This window comes from Natator depressus, chromosome 18 (genome assembly GCF_965152275.1).
Source record: "Natator depressus isolate rNatDep1 chromosome 18, rNatDep2.hap1, whole genome shotgun sequence".
Taxonomy (NCBI): domain Eukaryota; kingdom Metazoa; phylum Chordata; order Testudines; family Cheloniidae; genus Natator; species Natator depressus.
In genome coordinates, this window is record NC_134251.1 from 4,588,736 (window position 1) to 4,612,897 (window position 24,162).

Genomic DNA, 24,162 nt, shown 5'->3' on the forward strand with positions numbered 1-24,162 from the left:
ACATAGTCCATATTCCTATCTTTAGACACAGAAATGATACATGCATACAGATTGGATAATCACATTCAGTAAATCATAACCTTTTCAATGATATCTCACATGACCCATCTTGCATAAAACATATCTTAGTTATGTCATATCCATATCATAATCATATTTCCATAAAGAATATGGAGTGTAACATCACACAATCCACTTCTCGCAGCAAGATAATTATCATAGCCTCTCAGCCCAGGCTGCATTGGTTTCTATTACAGCAGGCCTGCTCCCAGTCCAAGCTTTTCATTGGCTTATGTTGTCTCTTGCTCATACGGGTGCTGGTGCCTAGCAAAATGCTTCTTCCATTCAGTCCCAACCTCCACTGTGCATGGGGTCCCACTGCCACACAAGGGGTCAGACCCAGTATGCATGGACGTGGGCTCACTCCACCATTCATATGATTCCTTCTGTGTGGCTACACCATGGTGAATTTGGCCCAGAGAGTGGGTGGAAGGAGATGGGGCCAGTAATGGGGCGCATGGGGAGCATGGGGATGGAAGGTTATTCAAGTTGTTGGATAGACTGAAGCTTGGAGAGGGGTGTGTGAGGGAGAGTGGAAAGGTTGAAGCTACAAGAGGCAGCTGTGGCATGACCCTGGGAGTTGGCAGGAGGGCTGGAGAGAGGATAGGTGGGATTTAGAAATGTTACAGAGGGGGAAGCAACAGGATTTGCTGCAAGGCTGGATGGGGAGAGAGAAGAAACGGGAAGGGTCCCAGATGATCTATTGGACATTTTCATTAATGCCTTGGATAACAGAGAGGACAGTATGTTTATAAAACTTGGAGATGACACCAAGCTTGGCATGGTTACAGAAACTCTGGAGGACAGGATTAGAATTCAAAACAGCCTTGATAAATTGGAGAACTGGTCTGAATTCAACAAAATGAAATTCATTAAAGACAAGTGCACTGTACTTCACCTGGGAAGGAAAAATCAAATGCACAGCTACAAAAATGGGGAATAACTGGCAAGGCAGACTGCTGCAGAAAAGGATAGGGGGGTTATAGTGGATCGTAAATGGAATGTGAATGAACAAGGTGATGCAGGTGTGAAAAAGGTGAAGCTCATGTTGGGGGTGTATTAACAAGAGTGTCCTACATAAGACCTACAGGAGGTCACTGTCCTGCTCTACTCGACTCTGGCGAGGCTTCAGCTGAAGTATTGTGTCCACTTCTGGGGGCTTCCCTTTAGGAAAGATGTGGACAAATTGGAGAGAGTCCAGAGCTGAGCAACAAGAATGATCAAAGATTTAGAAAACCTGATCTATGAGAAAAGGTTAAAAATGTGGGCATGTTTAGTCTTGAGAAAAGAAGACTGAGGTGGGACCTAGTAACAGTCTCCACCTGTTAAGGGCTGTTATAAAGAGGTGTGTAATCAATTGTTCTCAATGTCCACTGAAGGCAGGACAAGAAGCAATCAGCTTAATCTGCAGCAATGGAGATTTAGGTTAGATACTAGGAAAAAACTTTCCAACTATAATCATACAGGTGATTAAGCACTGGAATAGGTTATGGAATCCCCAGCCTTGTTTTAAGCACAAGCTGGACAAACACCTGCCAAGGATGATCTAGATTTACTTAGTTCTATATCAGCGTGTGTATGTGGGGGCAGGCTGGACTAGATGACCTCTTGAGGTCCCTTTCACCCCTACCGTTGTATAATTCTGTAATCCTAGGTCATAAACTGGAGAGATAGCAGGAGTTGGGAGCTGACAAAAGAGATGGAAAAGGAGGCAGGGAAGGGTTGAGATGAAGTTTATATCTTGCCATGTTTCATTTAAGGAGCATTGGCACATCCCCGCAGAGATATCAGTGGGAAAGGACAAGCAGGGGCCTGGGCAGAGCAGGAGAGGATGGTGGTGTACATTTGTGAGGGGATAAGAGACTGTCAATGCAGATGGGGTCACAGGAGCAAGAGCAAAGGGAAGTAAAGAGAGCACCAAAGACAGCCGTCATGGGAAGGAGGAGAAAGATCCACTGAAGGTAGTGCTGAAGGCGCTGTTAGCAAGCTGGGAGCTGAACCAGGGAATGGCAGCATCATGGACATCCACGCAAGAGATAAGTCAGAGCTCGATAGGGTCAAAGGCAGAAGGGATCAAGGAGAACGAATATGGAGACCAGGCTCTCAGGCTGGGCCAGGAAGGGGCCAGTTTTGTGGGTAGTTTCAATGGAGTGGAGAGTGTGTATTATCAACCCCATGGGCCATATCCTGGGCCCTTCCAATGCGTCTGTGCCGGCCTCATTGTGAGGCACATCCAGTGCCTCCTGGACAGACCAGCTGCAGAGAGTGAAACCAGTGAAGGGTGCATATGGCCTGCCCCTTTGCCAGGCACATCCCATGTGCCCCATGCAGGTCCTCCCAGGGCCCAGCCCTGAACATAAGAACATAAGAATGGCCATACTGGGTCAGACCAAAGGTCCATCCAGCCCAGTATCCTATCTACCGACAGTGGCTAATGCCAGGTGCCCCAGAGGGAGTGAACCTAACAGGTAATGATCTAGTGATCTCTCTCCTGCCATCCATCTCCACCCTCTGACAAAGAGAGGTTAGGGACACCATTCTTTACCCATCCTGGCTCATAACCATTAATGGACTTAACGTCCATTAATTTATCCAGTTCTCTTTTAAACCCTGTTATAGTCCTAGCCCTCACAACCTCCTCAGGCAAGGAGTTCCACAGGTTGACTCTGTGCTGTGTGAGGAAGAGCTTCCTTTCATTTGTTTTAAATCTGCTACCCATTAATTTCATTTGGTGGCCCCTAGTTCTTATATTATGGAAGAAGTAATTAACTTTTCCTTATTCACTTTCTCCATACCACTCATGATTTTATATATCTCTATCATATCCCCCCTTAGTCTCCTCTTTTCCAAGCTGAAAAGTCCTGGCCTCTTTAATCTCTCTTCATATGGGACCCCTTCCAAACCCCTAATCATTTTAGTTGCTCTTTTCTGAACCTTTTCTAATGCCAGTACATCCTTTTTGAGATGAGGGGACCACATCTGTACCCAGTATTCAAGATGTGGGCGTACCATGAATTTATATAAGGGCAATAAGATATTCTCTGTCTTATTCTCTATCCTTTTTTAAATGATTCCTAACATCCCGTTTGCTTTTTTGAAACTGCCGCTGCACACTGTGTGGACGTCTTCAGAGAACTATCCACGATGATGCCAAGATCTGTCTCCTGATTAGTTGTAGCTAAATTAGCCCCCATCATACTGTATGTATAGTTGGGGTTATTTTTTCCAATGTGCATTACTTTACATTTATCCACATTAAATTCATTTGCCATTTTGTTGCCCAATCACTTAGTTTTGTGAGATCTTTTTGAAGTTCTTCATAGTCTGCTTTGGTCTTAACTATCTTGAACAGTTTAGTATCATCTGCAAACTTTGCCGCCTCACTGTTTACCCCTTTCTCCAGATCATTTATGAATAAGTTGACTAGGATTGGTCCTAGGACTGACCCTTGGGGAACACCACTAGTTACCCCTCTCCATTCTGAAAATTTACCATTTATTCCTATCCTTTGTTCCCTGTCTTTTAACCAGTTCTCAATCCATGAAAGGATCTTCCCTCTTATCCCACGACAACTTAATTTACATAAGAGCCTTTGGTGAGGGACCTTGTCAAAGGCTTTCTGGAAATCTAAGTACACTATGTCCACTGGATCCCCCTTGTCCACATGTGTGCTGACCCCCTCAAAGAACTCTATTAGATTAGTAAGACACGATCTCCCTTTACAGAAACCATGTTGACTTTTGCGCAACAATTTATGTTCTTCTATGTGTCTGACAATGGAGGACAGGCTCCCTCCATTGACATGGCTTTCCAGCCACTGGCTGGGCATGCTGAAAACTTCCTACAAGCAGACACAGCCAGTGTGTCCAGGACAGGGCCCATCTGGGACACCTAGTGAGCCTCTTCCTTTCCAGGGGTGTTTGTCTCTGTACAGGGAGCGCTAAGGTGTGGAGTTTTGAGGCTGTTTAGAAGAGAACTTGGAGGGAGTGATTGATGATAATGAATTCACAGCTTTTATGGCCATGGAATCATTAGCAGTGAAACCTGCCTCTCACCCTGACATTGCCCAAGGTGACTCAAACTTATATCAGCAAGGCCCCTCAGCTCTCAGAAGTAGTCAGGCTGGTATCCTGCCACGCCCTGGCAGCGTAGGGTCAGGAGTTGAGCTTTGGGTCTGCACAGGAGTTGGGCTTTGGGTCTGCTTGAAAGTGAATGCCCCATGCAGTGTGGTGTCATTGCATCCCCAGCAAGAAGGGAAGGAAGTGCAGCTTCACTGCCTGACACATTGAATTGGAAAGACACAAAAAGCTCGTCCATCTCCATCACTGGCATGGGGATGGTTCTGGCACCATCTCCATCACTAGTGGAGAGGGGTGTTTGTACCATCTTCTGAGTTAGTATAGGGGTTGTTCTGGAGCCATTTGCATTGCTGACAGGGAGTGGTTTGCTCCTTCTCCAGTGGTGGTGTGGGCTGGGTTTCACCATCTGTATCACCAGGAGAGTTTCCTGCTTTGAAGGAAGTGGCAATGGCTGTCTTGGCCTGAAGAATGGCGATGGTCAGCTGTGTTTGTTTGAAGGAGTGGTGATAGATATATTGGGTTGAAGTAGTCGCAATGTTTGGTTGTAAAAACAACGCGGAGTCCTTGTGGCACCTTAGAGACAAACACATTTATCTGGGCATAAGCTTTCGTGGGCTAAACCCACTTCATCAGATGCATGGAGTGGAAAATACAGTAGCAGGTATAAATACACAGTACATGAAAAGATGGGAGTTGCCTTACCAAGTAGGGGGTCCGTGCTAATGAGACAATTCAATTAACAGTAGAATACCAAGGGAGGAAAAATCACTTTTGTAGTGGTAATGAGGGTGGCCCATTTCAAACAGTTGACAAGAAGGTGTGAGTAACAGTACGGGGAAATTAGTTTTTGTAATGGTCCATCCACTCCCAGTCTTTATTCAGGCCTAATTTGATGGTGTCCAGTTTGCAAATTAATTCCAGTTCTGCAGTTTCTTATTGGAGTCTGTTTTTGAAGTTTTTGTTGTTGAAGAATTGCCACTTTTAAGTCTGTTATTGAGTGACCAGGGAGATTGAAGTGTTCCCCTACTGGTTTTTGAATGTTCTAATTCCTGATGTCAGATTTGCGTCCATTTATTCTTTTGCGTAGAGACTGTCTGGTTTGGCCAATGTACATGGCAGAGGGGCATTGCTGGCACATGATCGCATATATCACATTGGTAGATGTGTAGTTGAACAAGCCCCTGATGGTGTGGCTGATGTGGTTAGGTCCTATGATGGTGTTCCTTGAATAGATATGCGGACAGAGTTGGCACCAGGGTTTGTTGCAGGGTTTGGCCCCTGGGTTAGTGTTTTTGTTGTGTGGTGTGTGGTTGCTGGTGAGTATTTGCTTCAGTTTGGGGGGCTGTCTGTAAGTGAGGACTGGCCTGTCTCCCAAGATCTGTGAGAGTGAGGGATCGTCCTTCAGGATAGGTTGTAGATCCTTGATGATGCACTGGAGAAGTTTTAGTTGGGGGCTGAAGGTGATGGCTAGTGGCGTTCTGTTACTTTCTTTCTGGGCCTGTCTTGTAGTAGGTGACTTTTGGGTACCCTTCTGGCTCTGTCAATCTGTTTCTTCACTTTACCAGGTGGGTATTGTAGTTGTAAGAATGTTTGATAGAGATCTTGTAGGTGTTTGTCTCTGTCTGAGGGATTGGAGCAAATGTGGTTGTATCTTTGAGCTTGGCTGTAGACAATGGATCATGTGATGTGGTCTGGATGAAAGCTGGAGACATGTAGGTAAGTATAGTGGTCAGTAGGTTTCTGGCACAGGGTGGTGTTTATGTGACCATCACTTATTAGCACTGTAGTGTCTAGGAAGTGCATCTCTTGTGTGGACTGGTTCAGGTTGAGGCTGGATGTTTGGTTGTGTTACTTTGAGGGAGTCCTGATGGTTGTGTAGAGTTGAAGGAATGGCAGAAGTTGTTTTCATTTGAAGGAGTGGCGACGGCGGGGGGTGTTGGGTTGAGGGAAGTGGCGACGACTGGCAGTGTCGGGTTGAGGGAAGTGGCGACGGCTGGCGGTGTCGGGTTGAGGGAAGTGGCGACGGCGGGCGGTGTCGGGTTGAGGGAAGTGGCGACGGCAGGCGGTGTCGGGTTGAGGGAAGTGGTGATGGCGGGCGGTGTCGGGTTGAGGGAAGTGGCGACGGCGGGGCGTGTCGGGTTGAGGGAAGTGGCGACGGCAGGCAGTGTCGGGTTGAGGGAAGTGGTGACGGCGGGCGGTGTCGGGTTGAGGGAAGTGGCGACGGCTGGCGGTGTCGGGTTGAGGGAAGTGGCGACGGCTGGCGGTGTCGGGTTGAGGGAAGTGGCGACGGCGGGCGGTGTCGGGTTGAGGGAAGTGGCGACGGCTGGCGGTGTCGGGTTGAGGGAAGTGGCGACGGCAGGCGGTGTCGGGTTGAGGGAAGTGGCGACGGCTGGCGGTGTCGGGTTGAGGGAAGTGGCGACGGCGGGGGGTGTCGGGTTGAGGGAAGTGGCGACGGCGGGCGGTGTCGGGTTGAGGGAAGTGGCGACGGCTGGCCGTTTCGGGTTGAGGGAAGTGGTGATGGCTGGCGGTGTCGGGTTGAGGGAAGTGGACGGCTGACGGTGTCGGGTTGAGGGAAGTGGCGATGGCTGGCGGTGTTGGGTTGAGGGAAGTGGCGACGGCTGGTGGTTTCGGGTTGAGCGAAGTTGCGACGGCTGGCGGTGTCGGGTTGAGGGAAGTGGCGACGGCTGGCGGTTTCGGGTTGAGGGACGTGGCGACGGCTGGCGGTGTCGGGTTGAGGGAAGTGGCGACGGCTGGCGGTGTCGGGTTGAGGGAAGTGGCGACGGCTGGCGGTGTCGGGTTGAGGGAAGTGGCGACGGCGGGGGGTGTCAGGTTGAGGGAAGTGGCGACAGCAGGCGGTGTCGGGTTGAGGGAAGTGGCGACGGCTGGCCGTTTTGGGTTGAGGGAAGTGGTGATGGCTGGCGGTGTCAGGTTGAGGGAAGTGGACGGCTGCCGGTGTCGGGTTGAGGGAAGTGGCGATGGCTGGCGGTGTCGGGTTGAGGGAAGTGGCGACGGCTGGTGGTTTCGGGTTGAGCGAAGTTGCGACGGCTGGCGGTGTCGGGCTGAGGGAAGTGGCGACGGCTGGCGGTGTCGGGTTGAGGGAAGTGGCGACGGCTGGCGGTTTTGGGTTGAGGGACGTGGCGACGGCTGGCGGTGTCGGGTTGAGGGAAGTGGCGACGGCTGGCGGTGTCGGGTTGAGGGAAGTGGCGACGGCTGGCGGTGTCGGGTTGAGGGAAGTGGCGACGGCTGGCGGTGTCGGGTTGAGGGAAGTGGCGACGGCGGGGGGTGTCAGGTTGAGGGAAGTGGCGACAGCAGGCGGTGTCGGGTTGAGGGAAGTGGCGACGGCTGGCCGTTTTGGGTTGAGGGAAGTGGTGATGGCTGGCGGTGTCAGGTTGAGGGAAGTGGACGGCTGCCGGTGTCGGGTTGAGGGAAGTGGCGATGGCTGGCGGTGTCGGGTTGAGGGAAGTGGCGACGGCTGGTGGTTTCGGGTTGAGCGAAGTTGCGACGGCTGGCGGTGTCGGGCTGAGGGAAGTGGCGACGGCTGGCGGTGTCGGGTTGAGGGAAGTGGCGACGGCTGGCGGTTTTGGGTTGAGGGACGTGGCGACGGCTGGCGGTGTCGGGTTGAGGGAAGTGGCGACGGCTGGCGGTGTCAGGTTGAGGGAGTAGTGACAGATGGCTGTGGCAGATGGAAGGTGTGGTGATTAAAGTGGCCGCGTGAGGGAGTCACAGAGACATTTATCCTTGTGGATCTGAATAATGGTGACTCTCCAGGCCAAGAGGTAGTGAGAGAAGGCTCTGCAGATTGGGTGTGCTGTGCCAAAAGCTTTGTCAACCGAGGATCTGCGTAGCTTTGAGGATATGGGAAAGGGTGACAGGCAGGTATGTTGTGTGGGAAAAGTGACAGGAGGCCATACTGGCTTGAAGAAGCAGTTAGAGGCAGCTGCATGGGTTTGAAGGTGCGATGGGGGGTGGCAGCTTGGGTCTGAGGAAGCAGTAAGATGCGGGTGTGCAGGTGAGAGGAATAGAGGGCAGTGGCCATGAGGATGCCGTGGGGTGAGGCCTGGGGCAAGTACTGGCTGTGTGGGCTATGGAAGCAGTGACGGGTGCTTATGTAGGTGTGAGGGGGCAGTGACAAGTGGCTATGCAGGGCTGCTTAGCACTGACACATGGCCTTGTGGGCCCAATTTGGAGATGGCAGGTAGTCATGTGAGTCTGTGGGAGGGGCTGTAGGCAGCTGTGCAGGTCCAAGGAGCAGCCACTGGTGTCTGTGCTTGTCTGTGGGAATGTGGGCTAGAGGGGGAATTCACAGGGTGCTGCAAAGTTGCAGTTACCAGCAGCTGTGTGCATTGGCAGATGTAGTGACAGCCAGCGCTCTAGACCTGAGGGAGCAGTAAGAGTTGACTTCATGGGTTGGAGGGAGCAGGAGAAACCATCTTTGTGTGTGGGGGGGAGCAGCCAGCTTCATGGGGCAGAAATTAACACCTGAATTATTGGAGTTGCACACAGGCAACACCAACTAACTCAACAAAGCCATGTCACTCAGGACACCATCTAACACAAGTTTCTTCCTAATGCTCCATGTCCCTTTCCCAGCAACCTCACGTGGCTCAAGCATGGAGCATTTGCATTTGGAGAGGGGGTTCATTGCTGCCTTTGATCAGTGTTGGGGCTCTCTGGGTCCTATGAGAGCTTGTTCCATTGCCATGTCCCTGCCACCATGTTCGAGCAGCTTCTGAGATGCAGAAGACAAGAAGATTGGCAGCTGAGCTCTGTTGTCTGCGTGGCTCATTTCCATGTCAGTCTGTCACGTACACACATACCAAGGGGCATTTCTCATGACTGTTGGGTTTCTGCATGACCAACGAATGGAACAATCTGAGTCCCGGCTCCCGGTGCTGAGCGCAAGAGGGCTACCCAGCATCGCTGCTACTCCTGGATGTCCCCCTCACTCCTGCCTTCATGCTCCTGAGGAGAACAGACAAGAGAAGGACCCCAGCCAGGAACTCCAAGCAGGCTGCACTTCCATCTCCCGCCACTCCCAAAGCTGCCTTTCCTTCTCCAAATCGCTTCCCTAGGCAGAGTGCTAGGCCCCGTCAACACCAACTTGGACACGCAGGGTGGCTGATCCTTGGCTATCATTTCCTTGACAGGTTCATCTATCATTTCTGCTACCCTGCCAACTTATTAGCAGATGTTATTCTGTTCCCAGAGGATAAGTGGGAGGTAAACAAATGGCCCAAGCTACAGATGGCTTGGCAGAGCCTGACCCACACTCTCTCTTATTGATACAAGACTGCCAGCTCCCGAGACCTCCCAGTGCAGGCAGCGGCTGCCAGGAGGCGTCAGGAGCTGGGATGTGGAGAGGGGGAGCTGCAGCACCAGGCTGGGATGTGTGGATGGTCTGTGCCGGAAGCAGAGCCACTGATTCCAATCACTGTGGTGGGAGGCACGGAGCAGAAACCATGTGATGTTGGCATCATTATGCCCAAGTGGCATTAAAATGGCAGGTTATGGGTTTAGAAGCAAGTGTATATTTCATGCAAGTGTATGTGCTTTGAGAGCCTGAGGCAGAAGTGCTTTGGGTTAGAGATTTCCTACTCACACCCTGATGGTTGTCATGCATATGTGCTCCATGCGTGTGTATGCGTGTGTGTAGAGGAGGAAGTGGACCCACATAAACATTCCTTACTATAGTCCCCAGTGCTCTAATTAACCCTGCTCCCCATGATCCTCCCAGGTCCTGCACTGACTTTGTGGCACTGCCTCTTAGCTAGAGCTGGGCTAGTAATTCACAACACCTTTTTGGATGAATATTTCTGCTTTAGGAGCGGACTGTGATTTTCCCAGAGTTGGGCTACACAATCATCTCACTGGAGGTCCGTCTGTGGGGAGGGATGGGACATTGGGATGGAACAGCATCACTTTTGCAATCCCATTCTGTGAGTGGCAGAAAGCTAGAATTCAAGCTCTTTTGACCAGATTGGACAGATAGGTCACATGATGTCCCCACTCCCCATTCGGATGAACAAACCTCTCAGCATGAGGGTGCCCAACAGAACTTGACATTGGCTTGCCATGAATATTCAGTAAGTTACTGGAGACCTGCCATTTCTCACCCTAGGAAGGGAGCAGAATGTGATCGTTTAAGGATTCTAATGACTATCCACTGAAAATGTTTGGCAGTGTACCCCGAGCTCTGCTCATGGTAGCCCCAGGTCATCAGATTCTATGGATATATGGAAACTCAGGGAATTCAACCCAAGTCCCCATACCTAGGACCTAAGGAACTCACTTTCTCCTCCTGTGGCAGTTCAGATCAGTGGAACCAGCTAGGCTGCCAAGCCCCAGTTTAGACCCAAGCTTGCTGGTCTCCAGACTGCCAGGCCTGCCTGTGAGCCCAGGAAGGGGTGAGCTGACATGGTTTATGTGGGAGGAGATATTCTGGGAGGGGTGACGGAGCAGACAGGAGTGTTTTGTGACTGCTGATCCATGCTGCCATGTGCATGTTCTTTGCGTACAGCTGTCTGTCGGCACACCTTGTGCAGCATTGTTGTACATCAAAATAAATCCCCATGGCATCCTGGATACTCCCCAGAGGGCTCTCCCGAGATGGAAATGTCCAGGAGCACTGTATAGAGCTGGATAATTTTGCTATAGGTTGTTCTGGACCATTCTGTGGAATTCTACTCCTGCTACAGGGTGAGTTAAATAACCTAGAGACCATCTCATTCTTTATTTCATTCTGTAGGTGTTAGAGTAATGTCTGTGGGGCTTGTTAAATTATTTTACCCAATGGCAGTTCCCTGCTGGTTTGTTCTTCTCACCACTAATCACTGAGTGTCTGTTCTCCCACACTCTGTTGGCCTGCGTTTCCTAGCAGGACCAGAGCTGTGGGAGTGGGACATCCCAATAGGTATGGTAACATGCTTTTGATCGAATAGGTGCCAACTCCAGGACACAGTCATTATCTACCCGGTCTCCCAAAATGCAGATATGGGAGGACTATGTAGCCCACAGAACAATCCATACGTTCTAGTACATGGACTCCTGCTCTAGCATAGCCTGTTACAGACACTGTCTCACATGCCTGCCACAGAAGCCAACTTGCATGTGGGGACACACACACACACACACACACACACACACACACACACACACACACCCATGGCCCTGGAACAGGAACTCTCCAGTACACATGTCCTAGCTCCATCAGAGACTTGACCAAGATCCCCTGGTCTGCTCTGCGGACTTTATGCATCCTAGTGATGACAGATCCGCATGGATCTGGCTGAATGTCTGACCTGTGTCATAGCCAAGACACCATTGCACATTCACACCAGCTCTGGCCCATTGCTGTGTTTCATGTAGAGCATGTATAAACAGTGGTAATTTAGCATAATTTTCCCCTTGACTACATCTAAAATAAATGTGAATCATTGGCACAGGTAATTAACATTTCTTTACAACATTAAATTCTAAACGATTACAACTCCTGCTCAATGAAAATTTGTCATGCTTTGTGTTCCCATTTTTCCTGGCCAGCTGTCTCTCCAGAGCTGATAAATGGGAGCAGCATGCAGTGACAAATTGGCTCTGACTTCACCACCCCTAATTTGGGGGATCAGCTCCGGCTCCTTGGTCAGAAAGCACAAATCCAGAGGACGAGCAACCTCACTAACACTGCACGCATGAGCCCTGCCAGCTCGGGGCATAAGTGAGTGCATCTCCCACAGCTGGGGAGTGGAGCTGGAAGGAAGGTGCATACTGGCCTCTGCATTGTGCAAATAGGCACAGAGAGGTGACGGTCAAAGGCCAGACATAAGTGCCTGGAGCAACATGGCCAGGCTCTGATGTTAAGAAATCATGAGTCAAAATCCACAGGACTGGCTCAAGAATCACTAGATTTATGAAGAGAAGAAGTGTTAGTTCTTTGCCTTCTGGGGAGTGTGCGCAGGTCACGCTTTCCGTCTTCTCCCTACCACCAGGAGGGCTGGAAACGTTCTTTTGTGAAATAAAAGCTCAGATTCTCATGCACCGCCATGTTTCAAGGAAAACGACAGATGTCACCAGACTCACAATGAGATTGCCAGAGTTGGCAACGTTGCCCAAGCCAAGCCCCATAGGCACGTAACTGATGTGCCTCAAGCCGGGCACCCAAAAATGAAGGCATCCAAATTAGGGTCTGAGTAACTTGCTTCGGGTCACACAGGGTATCTGGCGGAGCTGGGATAAGACCCTAATTCTCCCGGCCAGAGCTCTCATTGTGCTACCTGGCAGGCTTCCTAGCACACTGAAGGCCAGTCAGGCTTGCTGTCCCATACTTGTCAGGGCAGGAAGCAGCAGCTGAGGCAGGGCAGGGAGTGGTGGAGGAGGAGGGAGAAGACCCTTCTCTGGCAGCTTCGGGCCCTTGCTACCCTCTCCATGTCTCTGAGGAGTTGCTCAGGAGAAGCTGACTGTAGCTTTGCGAAGAGGGAGAGCTGCTGGGAGGACACGCATCACAGCAGGAGAGAAGGGACTAGAACTGGCCCTGAGCTACTGTGCTCTTCCGCTCCCTCCTTCCCTCTCCCCGCCTCACCTGTTACCCCAAAAGTACCGTCAGCTTCTCCTGGGCAATTCTGCTCCTTCCCACACAGGCCTATCTGCCCTTGGTGAGAAGGAGAAGGGAATTAGGGATCAGGAGCCAAAGCTCTCAGCTGTCCCTCCACCTTGCCTTGCAGGGCTGACACAGCCCGGGGTATACAACTCAGCTGCACCCCACTGAAAACATTGTCCTGCATTTAATCAACAAGGAAAATCTCCATGTGCCAGATGTAGCAGCCTGCCTGGAACTTGGAGGGAGGAGACCAGCTTGCAGAAGGGCAGAGTTTTGGAGGAGGCCCCAGGAAGTCACTCTGTGTGCACATGGCTGGAATGTCAGCTGCACTGGTTGCACTTCTGCAAATGGTTCTCTTAATAGTTTAATTTTGTTTTACAAGCATGGAGGCCTCTCATATTATTACCCAGCACGTGGTACATGAACCATATGGGGAGGCCTGAAGGGAATGCTATGGCAGGGAGTAGCAGAGTCCTGGACAGGCCATGCCTCCTCCTCTAGCAGGGAATTAATTATCCCCCCTCACCTTGCCTGGGTGTCTCGCCTACTTTGTGCTGCTGCTCGGCCCACTCCCCTGCCTTGTGCTGGGAAGCACCAGCTGGTGGATGGTGCTAGGAGGCCACTGTAGACAGCAGCAGGGCAGAGCCAGTCTGGAGCCTGGGTCAGTTTCATGCAGAGGTATGTGGGGACCCTAAAGACCCCTGCCACTGGGCTCTCTGGGGCTTCTAGAAGAGACAGGGAAGAGCTAGCGAGCTGGGAGGTCCCTTTGGAGGGGCAGGAGCGAAGCTCTCTCACGGAGCAAGTATCTCCCTTAGGGACATTGAGCTCAGTGTCTAGATATGGGATTTACCAAGCCAGTGGATGAGTCTGTGCTGGGTGCTGCCTTCTGACTGCGTCCTTCCCCCTCTCCTCTAGCCTGCGAGCTGGGATTTTACAAGTCAGCCCCTGGTGACCAGCTGTGTGCAAAGTGCCCCCTGCACAGTTACTCAGAGAGCCGGGCTGCACAGGTATGCCACTGTGACAGCAGCTACTACCGGGCAGCACAAGATCCCCCATCTGCGGCCTGCACGCGTAAGTACCTGCCCATCTGCCTCAGACTGCCCACCCCAGCCTGCCCACCCACTTTCCACAGCACACAGGGAACAGAACCCGAATCAGCCTGACTACAGCAGCAGAAGGAGATTCCCATGCAAGTGGGAAGGGCCAGAAGGTCGGTGAGGGAGTATCTGTCTGTGGGATGAGAGGGAACCCTGACACTACACGGGTGAATGTGTTAGAAACATAAGGCTGGAGACCTGGCCCCACTGGAGTCAATGGGAGATTTGCCATGCTCTGTGTGTGTTTGTATGCGTGTCTGGGGCACTCGCTGTGAGTGTACTTCGGGGTGTTTGTGTTGTCCTGGAGGCATGACTGCATTAGGATAAAGGTGTGTGTTTCAATCAGGATAGCTCACATGTCAAAGCTACAATGTGCCTTAACTCCACAAAGATTTTAAAGCATGTAACTGTCGTGTTTTAAACCCGTCTTTTTCTTAGTGTAAATGGGACCTGTCTCTCTGCATGTGAATGCCATGGATTCATAGCTACATAGATTCCCAGGCCAGAAAGGACCACTGTGATCATCTAGTCTGATCTCTTGTATAACACAAACCAGAGAATTTCCCCAAGGTAATTCCTAGAGCAGATCTTTTTAAAAAACAAAACCCAATCTTGGTTTAAAAGTTATCAGGAATGGAGAATACACTGCGACCTTTGGTAAGCTGTTCCAATGCTTAATTACTCTCACTATTAAAAATTTACACCTTTTTTCCATTCTGATTTTGCCTAGAGTTAACTTCCAGCCATTGGATCATGTTAGAACTTTCTCTGCTAGACTGAAGAGCCTGTTATTAAATATTTATTCGCAGTGTAATTACTTGTAGACCGTTATCAAGTCACCCCTTAATGTTCTCTTTGTTAAGCTAAATAGATGGAGCTCTTTGAGTCTATCACTATAAGACAGGTTTTCTAATCCTCCAATCATTCTCATGGCCCTTTGAATCTTCTCCAATTTATCAACATCCTCCGTGAATTGTGGGCATCAGAACTGGACACAGGATTCCTGCAGCGGTCATGCCAATGCCAAACCAAGGGTAAAATAACCTCTCTGCTCCTACTCGAGATTCCCCCATTTATGCATCCCAGGATAGCATTAGCCTTTTTGGCCACAGAGTCACACTGGGAGCTTGTGTTCAGCTGATTATACATCCTGACCCTCAAATATTTTTCAGAGTCCCCCATTCTGCCAGTATGGCCTGCATTCTTTGTTCATAGATCTCTACGTTCACATTTCGTCATGTTAAAATGCATGTTGTTTGCTTGCATCCAGCTTACCAAGGGTTCCAGATTGCTCGATATTGGTGACCTGTCTTCAAAATTATTTACCACTCTCCGGTTTTTTGTGTCATCTGCAAACTTTATCAGTGATGATTCTGTTTTGTTCCAGGTCACTGATAAAAATGTTTAAATAGCATAGAACCAAAAACAGATCATTGAGGGATTCCACTAGAAAAACACCCACTCAGGGCTTGTCTACATTACCCTCTGGGTCGACGGGGTCGATTTATCACGTCTAGTCTAGATGCGATAAATCGACCGCCGAGCGGTCTCCCGTAGACTCCGATACTCCACCAGGGCGAGAGGTGCAGGCGGAGTTGACAGGAAAGCATCAGCTGTCGACTTACCGCAGTGAAGACACTGCGGTAAGTAGATCTAAGTACGTCGACTTCAGCTACATTATTCACGTAGCTGAAGTTACGTAACTTAGATCGATCTCCCCAGTGTAGACCAGGCCTTAGTGATGATTCCCCATTTACAATTACATTTTGAGAACTATCAGTTAGCCAGCTTTTAATCCATTTAATGTGTGCCATGTTAGTTTTTTAATCAAAGTATTAGCCAGGATGGGTAAGGAATGGTGTCGCTAGCCTCTGTTTGTCAGAGAGTGGAGATGGATGGCAGGGGAGAGATCACTAGATCATTACCTGTTAGGTTCACGCCCTCTGGGGCACCTGGCATTGGCCACTGTTGGTAGACAGGACACTGGGCTGGATGGACCCTTGGTCTGACCCAGTGTGGCCATTCTTATGTTCTTATACTTGTGCTAAAGCACTGAGAAAATTAGAACAAAAGCAGAGCTTGTGTTATAAACGATTTGGCCCTAGTACACTGTAAATAAGATAAGTTCATCTGTATATAAATTAGGGTTTCTAAAAACAAGAGAAATATAACTACAAACAAAAAATTAATCATATTAACCAAATTAAGTGATTTAAGAATGAATCCCATAGATCGGAGACACCAGGAAATATCAGTGCACAGTGAAGAAACCCCCGGGCATCAGAAGAAGAAGATAAAGTGCAGTATAAATAATAGACTGGTCAACTATACCTCAACCTACTGTATATGAACAATGAGTATGCAATCGACTAGAGAGACAATATAAAGATGGATCACTAGTCGGGCCAGGTCTAACTGTTATTTAAATTGTGTATTATTAAGCAAAGTGAGTTCATGCATATACCTATAGTTTTAATCCTTTCTCAGTGAAATATGGTTAAATTTGGTTATTGTGTAAAAGCAAATATATCACTTCTGTATACTACTTTGTTAATTAATATAATAGTACCTTATCAGGAATGCACAAAACTCGAGGCCTGGGCAAAAGACTATTCCATAGTCCGGTATCTTTCAAAACAGTAGACTCCAAAATCTAGATGGAATTATTGGTTACATTTCAAGATTATCTGAATCTGGATATCTATTTGATTTGCAATGTGCATACATTGCTAAACTGTTTAATCAGACACAAAGAAAGTTAACAAACTAATTGCAGCAAGTGATATAAAGGCAAGGAAAAACCAGACTGGTAAAGAAACCATAACCGACTCATTAGGAAACGTTGAGGAAGGAAAATTGCCTGACCTCATTAGTGATGAACAGCTACCTAGTATCGCCCTCAGTGTTTAACAAAAACTATGGCTAACCGGCAGTGTCATGTAGACAAATTCCCTTTAAGTACCAGTCATAATTCGGGTTGAGTGACACACTATCTTAATGGAGATATGTGTTGTTAAAACAACCTTGCTCAGTGCCTGGTTCCAGGTACATTTCTTTTATAGCTTCACTAACAATATTGGAGCCTGACACAGCAATATTTAATAAATTGTTACTGGTCATTCAGTCGGTTATCTGGAAGACAGCATCGACAAGAAACAATTGGCTCTCTGTCAACTAGCAGCGTATCATGCAGCCATGCAAAGCTGAAAAGCACCTCACACAGCTTATTATGCCAGGGATGCTTTTGACATTTCAGCTCATGTGTGTGGTCACAATGGTTCAGCCTAGTATGAGACAGAGAAGCTAGCTGCGCCTGACTCCTGCCCAGTAAAGCTTTCCAGCAGGTGCTAACCAGCAGGAAGGGTAACCTATAACATGGATGGACAGTACTGTGTAGTAAAACAAGAAGTTTATACATGGAGGCCTCACTTATAAAGTCACTACTCCGCATTTCTGTTTTACCCCTCATGTACATAGCGCTGCGGAACACACTATAATAATTCCTATCCCAGTTTTCAAAATGAATCCGAAGTGAGCCCAAATACTGGAATGAAGTTAAAACTTACCTACCAGTTTTAATGTGCTTATTAATCACTTTAAGTTTAAAAATATTACTAGACGAAACCACACACATTCAGATTAACAGTGACATGCACAAGGCAGAACAAGCCTTGAATAACTTTTTATTCATGTTGGGGATCTTAAAATACTGTTTTCCCACAGCTGGATAGAGGTTGCATTTAAGACTTTGCTTGTGTTACAAGGTGTATTAGTTTTAGCTGTGTTAATTATCTATTGCCACTTATGGAGTTTGTTAAAACACTTTAAATCACATATAAAGGCCCTCACCACTAATTCATACGTTCATTTGGCAAAGATGTGGCCTTGACTATAACAATTATCAGGGCAACAAGTGGGGGGCCTGTTAAGTAATATATGCTGGCTAGCGTATAAATATATATCATATTAATAAAATGTATTATCTGCACCATACATATATGTATATTAGTGTGCACAGAGCAATAACATAAAGCACAAATATCGTAACAGTGATATAGCCCAAACCAGCCTATACAGTAATCCTGTTCACTTATGCTAAGTATCCCATAACTCCTTGCATTTGCTGAAGTAAGCATTTGGCAAAAGCAGACAGGAAACTTGTCAAAATCCAGAAACGTCAATTCATTCTATGTCTTAGTCCCAGCTAGGGAAGTACCTTCACGGACCAGTACCTGGAAAGCTAGTATACAAAACAAAGCTAAGGAAGGAACAGAACAGCAAGTTAGGGAAGTGGGACAAACTGCTGGCTTAGGCTGTAGTGGCATGTAACTTGTAACATCATCATATAAATAATACCAGCTGGGATGTGTGACTTGGGGAGTGCACCTTCTGCGTGAGGTGAATGTAACATCGCTGCATAGGGCTGCTCTTTGGAGACTGGTATTTTATAGAGCCCTTTCCTGTACCAGATTAATAAACCTGACACATTGGTCATTTAGTCTCTTGAGTATGTTTCGTAACAAACCAACGTATTGTCAAGCAATTGACTGTGCAATTTATCAACAATCCTATTCTCGTCAGGTTCTCACACTGCATGTCACCTTCAGATCAGCCTGTACCTAGGATCTGTTATTTCCTTCACCCCACACACACACCCAGGGCATGGCACCCTCAGGTCAGCCTGTATCTAAGTTGTGTTATTTCCTTCCCCCCAACACACACCCAGGGCATGTCACCTTCAGATCGGCCTGTATCTAGGTTGTGTTATTTCCTCCCCCCCAAACACACACCCAGAGCATGTCAGTCATCCTCTAGTCAGCCAGTATCACTCTGTTCTCTCCCACGGATCACATCACCTTCCATGAGCTTTTCTCTCGGCCTGCCCCCCCCCAACCCCGAGCACAACACCCCACCAATCTCGATGAATCTCTGCTTCCTTTCCAGGGCCCCCCTCTGCTCCTGTGAACCTGGTCTCCAGTGTGAATGGCACCTTGGTGACACTGGAGTGGGCTCCGCCCCTGGACAAGGGGGGGCGCACTGATATCACGTACAATGTGGTCTGCAGACGCTGCACATGGGAACAGGGCCAGTGCGAGGCGTGCGGCAGCGGGATCCGCTTTGTTCCCCAGCAGATGAGCCTGGCGCAGGCTGCCCTCACCGTGGCCAACCTTATGGCCCACATGAACTACTCCTTCTGGGTGGAGGCTGTCAATGGCGTGTCCAACCTCAGCCTGGAGCCCAAGAGATTTGCCGTTGTCAACATCACCACGAACCAGGCAGGTAGGAGGAGCAGATACCCCCAGGAGGCTCGGCCCATGGCAACTGATGTGAACAGCTCCCCACTGGGTCCAGCTGGACCTTCTCCCAAGGGGGGTCAGCGTTTACCTAAAGGCCCCCCGAGGGATCTGAGTCATCCCTGCTTTTCCTGCGCTCAGAAGGGGAATAAGCCACAGTCACTGTGTGTGGGGCCTGTGACAAATGCTGGCTTGTCATGGTGACCATGGTAGCTCCTACTCAGGCATCTGTGAGAAATGGCCCTTGTCGCCTCAGCCGGTGTGGCACCGGCACTGGGGAGACGGAGCTGTCTGGGGCTCACCGCTGAACCACCATCTGCAGACACATGCTTTGAGCGAGCGAGGAATTAATCTTCTTCAGTCCGCTTTCAGCCCATCACATTCTGCTTCATTGCCACGGCCTCAACACCCTGGCCGTTCAGCTGTGGCCTCACGTTGGGCTGCGCCGTTTCCACAGGAGGCCGGGGGCACACTGGACATTTGTTTATTGACAAGGAACACTAAGTGGAGCATGAACCCCCCAGCCTGCTCCTCGCCTCCCTTCCCAAAGGGCCACGCAAAAGTTCATGCTCCATCTAGTGCTCCTTTCCCATCTCACACAAGGGCCAGCAGCTAGCAGGTGCCTGTGTTGTTTGCTGGGGAAAGTCTCTCTCATGCATATCTTGTCTTTTCCAATCCCTTGCTGAGAAACAGCCTCTTTCCGCAGGAAGCCGTTCCCCACTTTGGCTCAGAGCAGGACCTTGGGGCCCATCTCCAGTGCAGGGATCGGCTCTTCCAGCTGTGCTCCCCAGTTGGAAACAAGCATAGGGAGCATTACATGATGAGGAGCCTCAGGGCTTGCCTACACTGACAGCACTGCTGAAGTGCTTGGTGGAGATTCTACCTACGCCGACAGAGAGTTCCCATCGGCACAAGTACTGCACCTCCCCGAGGGAAGCCCTCCCATCTACATAGCCCCAGGGTTAGATCGGTACAACTATCTCGTTCAGAGATCCACACCCCCGAACGACATCGTTATACTGATGTACATGGGTAGTGTAAACCAGGGCTCATTCTGCTCTCCTGTACAAGTGTCAATTGGGAATAACTCCAGAGAGGTCAAAGGAGTTGCCTGGGTCAGCTCACAATAAGTGAGGGGAACAAGGCCTTTTATTGCAAACTATCTCCTGCAGCTGGCCAGGCTCCCAACTGACCCCCCCTCGGAGGACATCCGCCCTTCCCCTGCCCCTCCTGCCGGCCCCGCCCCAGTGGTATCACACCCATGCTAAGGGGACAGGCACTAAATGCCTGCAATGGCTGGCTGCATAGACAGATATTGAATGCTCCCTAGTTAGCTTGTCTCGTAGAATGTGACGCTGAACAGGTGCAGCTGGGAGCAGCAGAAACAGGCAGGCTGGAAAGAACAGAAGTTTAGCCGTGTGGCTGGAGGTGTTTAAAGGGACACTCAATGTAAAAGAGGCACCAACCTGCAAAGCGGAGAGCCGTGCTCAGTGCGATAGTCAATAGTCGTTCTCAGTCATCCCGACAGCTCCACCACTCAGAGCAGGGGGGCGGAGTCGGCTCCCATTTGAATGTGCAGAAATCAGACTCTCAGTGCTGTTTTTAGGTCAGTTCATGTGAGCTGGGAGTGGATTCTCCCTCCTGCTCTGCACCCTGCGCTTTGGCCTGCTGTTGGGAAGTGCAGTGTGTGTTGTTGCAGCGATTTCTCCTCCGGAGAAGGGCCAGCTGGGGACTGTGTCGGATAGACCATACTCCCTGGACTGGCTAGGCCCATTCAGTCAATCTTTACTGAGCTCTCCGGGGAATCTCACCAATCCCTGGAGTTCAGGAGTGCCAGGGATTGCTGTGGAGTGCGGAGCCTCAGTGCTCTCTCTGCCCATAGTGATTGCTTTAACTTGTATTCCCTTCTGTTGTGCCCAGCAGGGCTTTCTGGGCCTGAGTCACCTTCCCCCTGGCCTCTGTCTTCGCTAGGGATTCTGACCCTGCATCGCTTCCAGTTAGTTCATATGGTCAGACGGGCCAGTCTGGATGCTCCGTGAATGTCTGTTCCGGGTCAGTGTTCCCCAAGGCCCGTCTACACATAGTTTCTGAGCTGCTTTAACTATACTTTGTTCTAACCCAATCCAGTAGTAGCGGCACAAAAGCTGGGAGTTGGGCAGCTCATAGGCTGATCCCTGGGGTCACCCTTGTGACCAGGAAGAAACACGTGGGGAGTGTCCCCAGGAGCTTTGACAAAGGCATTATCTGCACAGATGCGATCTTTGTGTGTGCATTAGAGCAAGAGGCACCAAGCAGCCCTGTCGAAACATGCGAAATATACTGCAGCCCAGCAGACTGTGGCTAGTTGAGGCCCTGTACACACCACCTGGGCTTGACCTCCCTTAGCTGCAGTGCGGTAAAAACAACAGCGCCTTGTCTCCACAGGAACAGGGCAGCCAGTGCTACCTGGAGTTACCATTTCCACGCCCAAACACCACAGGCCCCATCTTCTCCTGTATTCTGCCTCCAGCAGGGGCTGCAAGTTGAGGCTTTAGAAAATAGCAAGACCCTTTCCTTGTAATAAACCAGCCAGTCGTGCAATGCTATAGGTGGGTGAACTATCCCTTCCTGGCCCCCACTCAGAGCCTGCGTAGTTACAGTGTTAATGCTGATCATCATGCAGTTCTCTGGCCCTTTTATCTGTCTGCTGAAAGCCTGAGGCAGGGAATCCCACAGGCAGATCCAGGGAGGCAAGAAGGTTTCCCTTTGTTTGATCTCCGTCCGCCAGCCTTTGTAGTGATGCCATGGGACAGTGCCTGCCGGGGGCACAGGCCATAAGGCGGCCAGACCTCTTGGGTAGCCAGTGTTATGACGCATCCTGGTCCATAGCTAAAACACGAATGCAGCTCCCCTGCAGCTGCACACCACAGCACTGAGGGGGTGTATGTGTAATGTTACTGCTCACCCCCCCCACACCAGAAAACTGGAATATTCCATTATGATTACCGATCCTCCCACCTGGCACACCAATAGGGCATTCCATTATTGCTGCCCCCAAAAATGGCATATTCTATTGCTACCCACCCATCCACCCAACAAAACAATGGGGTATTCCATTATTGTTGCCCCCCACCAACTGAAAAAATGGAATATTCCATTATCGCTCTTCTACCCACCCAGCATAACCAGGGGTAGTGCGTTATCATTGTCCCCAGGCACCCACTGTAACACATTGTCTCTTGATCCTGTGTGCAAGCCTCTCCTCTGGGAGAAGATTCCTGTGAGCGGGGGGCCCTGTAATCTAGCCGGCCAAGGCACAGCAAGGTCCGGTGTCTGGAAGGTGAAGTGAGATACATTCACAGTGGAGATGGGTTAATTAACCACGGGAACAGCTTGCCTAGGGATGTGGTGGATTCTCTGTCATTTGGGGTCTTTAGATCGAGAGTGGGCATCTCTTATCTCAGTGCTCTGGGCTGGATGCAGGAGCCCTAGGTGGGGGTCTCTGGCCTGGGCTATCGAGGTCAGACTGGATGATCAGAACAGTCCATCCACCCACAATGACACTGGAGTCTTTCATTGGTACCCTCTCTCCTTGTGACAGTGGCATGTTCCATTGTGCCTCCCTGCATCCATCCACAATGATGGAGTGAAAAGATAGGCAGCAGCAAGGAGTGTGCCCGGGGCCCGAGGATGCCAGCTGTGCAGGTGGGGGGCTCTTCCTGCCCCTGGCACATAGCCTGGCCTGGCTGATAATTAGCTAGACAGACTCTTCTGCACTCTGGTGCCATGGGCTGGCAAGGGTGTAACTGAGGCCCCATTGACCAGAAAGGTTTGTGAATCTGCTCTACCTTTGTGAACCCAAAACAGAGAGAGCAGCACCCAGGCCTGGGGCAGCAGGAGGTTGCTGCCCCTCCTCGCTAGGGAACAGAATGAAGTTCTGGGACAGATTGTGCTTTAGTGTGGGGGAGTCAGACAGGTCAGTGCTGCGCCAGGGCCCCGGGCAACTGGACAGCGAGGTCCTGCTCTCAGGGAAGGTGCTAGACAGCTGGGCTGCCCTCTGAGCGTGTGCCTAGAGACCCCAAGATTGGGGCAATGGCTGGACTCCAAACAGGCTCTGGAAGTTCCAGAGATCCAGGGATCCAGATGCTTGGATTCCCAGGCTGCAGCATGGCTCGATCTGTCACTGGAGACAAGTCCAGTTTCTGATGTTCTGTCGTCTTCATTCTCAGCCCCGTCCCAGGTGGTGGTGCTTCGCCAGGAGAACACAGGTCAGAACAGCGTCACACTGCTGTGGCATGAGCCAGACCAACCCAACGGCATCATCCTGGAGTACGAGGTCAAGTACTACGAGAAGGTAACAGCGATTTGCTGGCCCAGCCCCGCAGCCTGGCCATGGTGCATTAAGCCAGGGTTATAGCTTAGGCTACTGTTTGCATGGTGTAATTACTGTTACCAGCCAGACACATAGAGAGAGTGACTTCCAGGCCCCTCCCCAGGCCCTGCGCTGTCTCAGTGAGATCTTTGCCTTGCTCTCCAACAGGACAAGGAAATGCAGAGTTACTCCACTCTAAAATCCAAAGGCACAAGTACGACTGTCTCTGGGCTCAAGCCTGCAACCCGCTACATCTTCCAGGTTCGGGCCCGGACCTCTGCCGGCTGTGGGAGGTTCAGCCAGATGGTGGAGGTGGAGACCGGGAAAGCAAGTGAGTGCACGAGAGGATGAGGTCGGGGAGAGAGCGGAAGTGCGTGCCTGGGCACGAGGGTTAAAGTGCAGACCCAGACGCACAGCACTTGGTCAGGGGGCTGTTTGCTTTTGACTTCGGCTGGAGTGGGATCCGCTGCACAGTCAGTCGGTGGCTGAAGGGAGAGGAGTAAGCGAACGGGGAGGTGAGGGCTGAGTCAGAAGGGAGCGGTGGTTCTGCTGACCTGGAAGCCAGGCTGGGAGTGCCAGGCACTGATGTTGGTGCAGCAGCTGGCATCTGGGTGGAGGGGTTTGCTTGGGGGATTATGAGCAGCTGGAAATGGATAGTGGCACATGATAGTGTAAACAGGTGTGAGATGGG

The 24,162-nt window shown here is 50.2% G+C and overlaps 1 protein-coding gene across 2 annotated transcripts in view; it reads left to right on the top strand.

Moving 5' to 3' along the window:
- The window catches only part of EPHA8 (EPH receptor A8), a 136,318-nt gene that overhangs the window by 76,905 nt on the left and 35,251 nt on the right, over positions 1–24,162 (top strand). For both annotated transcript variants that reach the window (XM_074934118.1, XM_074934117.1), the window contains exons 4-7: positions 13,645–13,800; positions 18,771–19,106; positions 23,329–23,453; positions 23,640–23,802. In XM_074934118.1, the coding sequence (XP_074790219.1) occupies positions 13,645–13,800; positions 18,771–19,106; positions 23,329–23,453; positions 23,640–23,802 (780 nt within the window). The remainder of the gene's footprint in view (positions 1–13,644; positions 13,801–18,770; positions 19,107–23,328; positions 23,454–23,639; positions 23,803–24,162) is intronic.